The sequence below is a fragment of the Conger conger genome, chromosome 3 (genome assembly GCF_963514075.1).
Source record: "Conger conger chromosome 3, fConCon1.1, whole genome shotgun sequence".
In the NCBI taxonomy this organism is placed as follows: domain Eukaryota; kingdom Metazoa; phylum Chordata; class Actinopteri; order Anguilliformes; family Congridae; genus Conger; species Conger conger.
In genome coordinates, this window is record NC_083762.1 from 66,229,393 (window position 1) to 66,234,462 (window position 5,070).

Sequence of the window (5,070 nt, forward strand, 5' to 3'; positions counted from 1 at the left end):
AACAGCATATTTGTCTGCTTGCAGCAGCATGAACGATAAACACAATTTCAGTTTTCCAAATGGAAAACTGTTGGCCATATTGGTTCAAGTTCTATTTCTTTATTAGCTTCACTTTAAGCTCTATGGGAATTGGATTTTATCCAATCTCGAGACTGAAAACGATCTACGCAACGCCATCTTGATGGCCAATCAGGGCAAAGATGCGCTTTAGCGACCGAATTTGCATACGGTGGCTATATAAGCGACATCGCAGGCCGTCATTCTTTCTTCTCAAATTTTCAGCGCAAGGTTAGCAACCTAGCTGGAGACTTACGTTTCTACCACGCCGAAGTTCTTCGTCTGCGAGCAGAAACGCGCCGCTGTGAGGAAGGAGCTTTTTTTCCCGACTCAAAGGCCCTCGCTAGACGACGTCGAGCTCGAAGATTCGCCATGAAGCGGTGCCAAGGGTGCGACGCAGCCGTGGAGGGTACGGACCCTCACACTGCTTGCGTTATGTGTCTCGGCGAGACCCATGCTCTCGCGGCCTTAACTAAGGTGACCTGCACCGCCTGCGCTGCACTCGGGGCGCAGGAGCTACTGCGCCGGGCAAGCATGCACCGCGAAGACGCCAGTTGGGCTGACTTCCCGGAGCCTTTTGCCATGCACTCTCAGGAGGACAGACCGAACCTGCGCGATGGCAGGGTTCCGTCTGACACGGCCCATCTGGAAGAGGCGCTCCTGACCCTCGCTAACAGCTCTGGGGACGAGGACGACGACCTCCTTCTCCACTCTAGTGACCAGGAGATGCTTCCAGACGACAGTTTGGAGCCTTCCGGCTCTGTCGCTATCCCAACGGCGACGGGTGAGTTGGAGCACCACCCCTCCCTGTTGAAAGACTTTCCGGTCGTGATGAAAGCGGCGGCGACCAGAGCGGAGCTCCCCTGGCCCCCTCCTCCTGCAGCGCCTGTAAACCAGCTGGTGGCTCCAGTGTACAGGCGCGACACACCGAGGCACGGTGTGCAACCGACCCCCGTCTGCCCGTCTGTGCAGCACTACGTGCAGCTAACCTGGGATAAGCCTTTGTCTACGAAAGCCCCGGTAGTGTCTTTTTTCGCCTTTCACGGTGGTGTCAGGCCGACAAAAGCTTCAGACGGAGGGGGTTCCGCGACTCGAAGATTCCTTGGCTACTCATCTCCTCGCCCCCACAGCAAGGTGGAGCGCAAGGAAGCCTAACCTTCCCACTCGGTCTGGGCAGATATCAGCTGCCTTGTCTGAACGTTCGTTTATCTGCGGTTCCCAAGGCGCCGATGCAACGAACAATCTTGCTATCCTAGCGATAGCACAGACGAACTTGATCGAGTCCCTTACTTCCTCCCTCGCAGATGATGTTTCTGCCGAGCTGAGGAAGAACGCGGGCGCAATCCTGCACCTCACCCAGGGGTTGGCACAGGATTTTGGACGGATTATGGGCTGGAGTGTAGCCTCTCTCCGGCACTTATGGCTAGCGAACTCGGCACTCCCTGAAGCGGACAAGGTCCCCCTCCTCGATGCCCCAGTCTCTCTCGACGGTCTCTTCGGTCCAGCGGTGACCGAAGCGATAGCGAGGTTTAAGCGACTGGATGAGGAGAGACCCACTCTGCAGAAGCACCTGCCTCTTGCTTCAGATGCAAGACGCCAGGATCGCCGTTCGTGGTCTAAGACTCGCCGCACTCCTGTGTCGTCAGCCCGGCGCTCAATTGAGGAGCAGCCCGGTGGCCGTAGAGACGCTACCACTATTGCTAGCGGCAAGGCTTGGACGAAGCCGTTCAACCCTGCTGCACCCAGGGCTCACCCGCCTCAATCGAAAGCCCAGAAGCGTTCCTGAATCTCCGCGGGAGAGTGTCATAGAGGCGATCCGGTCGAGTGGACCGGACACCCCTCCTGTATCACTGACTTTACTAGCGCCTACTCGGGAGCGAGTTTCGCCCTTACAGTCACGAAGCACACTCCCCCTATTGTTACACAAACATTTCCCTTGCCCTCTGCCTCAAAGCTGGCATCAGCGCTTGGTGATTTCTCAGTCAAAAGGGGCCTTTTTCCCCGACATTCAGGCAGTATTGGAGTCCTCGCCGGCTCAGAATCGAAGCCGGCCAGGACTCTACGTCGGCCTATCACAGATAAGCACCAGGTCGCTGGCTCGAATTCGACCCCGCCCCCACTTAAGAGCCGGGCTTCTGCAGATTCAGAAGCCCGTGGTACAGTCTGCACTGCTTTCAACCAGGTCCGCGTTCAACCTTTGTGCTTGGACTCGGAAGTGCAAGCTGACGCCATGGCTCAGTACTGTAATCAGAGCGGGCTACGCGTTACAGTTCGCTGTCCCCCCTCCTCCTTTTGTAGGAGTAAGGGAAACGAATATGCCCCTGCATCTAAACAGCGCACTTTCCCAAGAGATAGAGACTCTCTTGGCAAAAAGCGCGATCCGCCTAGTCCCCAAACACGACGAAATGCGAGGGTTTTATTCCCTTTATTTCCTCGTTCCAAAGAAAGACAGCGGTGTGAGACCAATACTGGACCTGCGAGCTCTGAACCGTCATTTGGTGAAACGACGTTTTCAGATGCTAACGCACAAGCGCGTAATGAGCTCAATCAGCCAAGGGGACTGGTTCACGCTCGTAGATTTAAAAGACGCTTACTTCCATGTGAACATTGTGCAGCGCCATTGGCAGTACCTTCGTTTCGCTTTTCTGGGAAGAGCGTACGAATTTACCAAACTCCCATTCGGTCTGTCCCTGGCACCCCGCACCTTCGAAATGGTGGCGCGGGCTGCTATCGCCCCGTTGCGACAACAGGGCATACGTGTTTTAACGTATCTGGACGACTGGCTTGTGTTAGCCCCTTCCAGGGAGTTGGCTGCGAAACACACAGAGATGCTGATAACCCACATCGAAGGATTGGGTTTCACCATCAACCGCGACAAGAGTGTTTTCACCCCGAACCAGTGTGTTCAGTATCTAGGGCTCCGGCTGAACTCATTGTCAATGACGGCGCGTCTCTCTCAGGAGAGAATTGCTTCCCTGAGAGGCCACGCTTGCCGATTTCTCCCAGGTCGCTGCATCAGTGGAATCACGATTATGCGCCTGTTGGGTTTAATGGCGGCAGCAATCGCCGTGGTTCCGTTGGGATTGCTACGCATGAGACCGGTGCAACTCTGGCTCAAGCGAATGCATTTCGATCCAATGAGAGACCGCGCAAAGCTGTTTCGCATTCCGCAGTCGGTTGTGAGAGCACTCTCGCACTGGCGAGATGGGCGAATGCTGAGTGTCGGTGTGCCAATGGGCGCTATCTCCACTCATGTCCCTGTATACACAGACGCCTCCACCAAGGGGTGGGGGGCGGTCTGCAATGGAATGATGGCGAGCGGGTTGTGGAACCCTCCTCTGCCTCATATCAATGTGCTGGAGATCACAGCAGTATGGCTTGCATTACAACGTTTCGAACCCCTTCTTCGGGGCAGACACGTTCTAATCAGAAGCGACAACAAAGCGACAGTCGCTTACGTAAACCGACAGGGCGGCACCAAATGTCCACATCTACACCGGCTGGCGGTGAGGATCTGGACTTGGGCATACCCGCGAGTTCGCTCCTTACGGGCGCTCTACGTCCCGGGGCAGCTGAACTGCGGCGCAGACCTCTTGTCTCGGGGCGGTCCCTCCCCCCTAGAGTGGTGTCTTCACCCACTCGTGGTAGCGGAGGTGTGGTCACGCTTTGGGAAAGCGAGAGTGGATTTATTCGCCTCCCGACAGAATGCGCATTGCCCATTATGGTTTGCGATGACAGCAACCGGCTCGCCCCCACTGGGAGTGGACGCGCTAGCCCATTGCTGGCCCAAGGGCCTCCTTTATGCCTTCCCTCCCTTTGGTCTGGTACCGCAGGTACTAGCCAAAGCGAGAGAGGAGAGGAAACCCCTGATTTTGATCGCGCCAGATTGGCCGCACAAACAGTGGACGGCCGATGTAGCCCTGCTGCTGACCGACGTCCCGTGGCGACTTCCCCAGCGCCGGGACCTCCTGTCTCAGGGGGCGGGGACCATTTTTCATCCCCACCCAAGCAGGCTGCGCCTCACGGCTTGGCCCCTGTTAGGAGCAGGCTCGTGAACATGGGATTGAGCGAGGCAGCTGTAAATACTATACAGCATGCTCGCGCTATCTCAACTACAATGGCTTATAAAGGCAGATGGGAGGCCTTCGAGACTTGGTGTCTCGAACGCTCTCATGACCCCCTGGTGTGCCTGTATCCGCAGTGCTCAACTTTGTGCAGAGCCTACTTGATAAGGGGTTATCTTTGTCCACGTTAAGGGGGTATGTCTTCGCAATTTCTGCGTGCCATACTGGCTATAGTGGCTCTACGGTGGCTGCCCACCCCCTGGTAAAGCGTTTTATCCAGGGCGTCCGGCGTCTGAAACCCGTGGCCCCACCCCGTGTTCCGCAGTGGGACTTAACGGTGGTACTAAAAGCCTTGTGCAGCCCTCCTTTCGAACCGCTGGAGAGCGTTGAGTGGAGAGCTTTGTCCCTTAAGGTAGCGCTGCTTACTGCGCTAGTTTCTGCTAAGCGAGTAAGCGATTTATGCGCCTTGTCTGTGCACCCGGACTGTCTCTCCTTTTCAGGATCTGACAGAGTCGTGCTGAGACCGAACCCTGCGTTTACCCCGAAGGTTATCACCACGTCCTTCCGCTCACGGGTATTGGACCTGGTGGCTTTCAAGCCCCCTCCTCATGACGATGAGGAGGATGCTATGCTGCATAAACTTTGCCCAGTGCGTGCTCTGTCGATATACGTACGACGTTCGCAGCCTATTCGACAAGCAGATCAGCTGTTTGTCTGTTATGGTGCTGCTGCTAAGGGAAAACCTGTTACGGCACAGAGATTTTCCCATTGGCTTACTGACGCAATCAACTGGGCGTATGAGTGTATGGGCTTGCCCCCTCTGTCGGAGGTTCGCGCCCACTCTACTCGAAGCATGGCAGCTTCTCGGGCACTTTTTAAAGGGGTCAGTGTGCAGGACATTTGTACAGCGGCGTCATGGAGTTCGCCATGCGCCTTTGTGCGTTTCTAT

At 56.0% G+C, this 5,070-nt stretch overlaps 1 protein-coding gene across 1 annotated transcript; it reads left to right on the plus strand.

Annotated features, from left to right (window-relative positions):
* Positions 1 to 429: 429 nt before the first annotated feature.
* LOC133123516 (uncharacterized) lies at positions 430 to 4,112 on the plus strand. Its single transcript, XM_061233986.1, has 4 exons — positions 430 to 772; positions 1,281 to 1,547; positions 2,070 to 2,213; positions 3,064 to 4,112. Exons 1-4 carry the CDS (start codon positions 430 to 432, stop codon positions 4,110 to 4,112), a joined length of 1,803 nt encoding a protein of 600 aa, XP_061089970.1.
* The last annotated feature ends 958 nt before the right edge of the window (positions 4,113 to 5,070 follow it).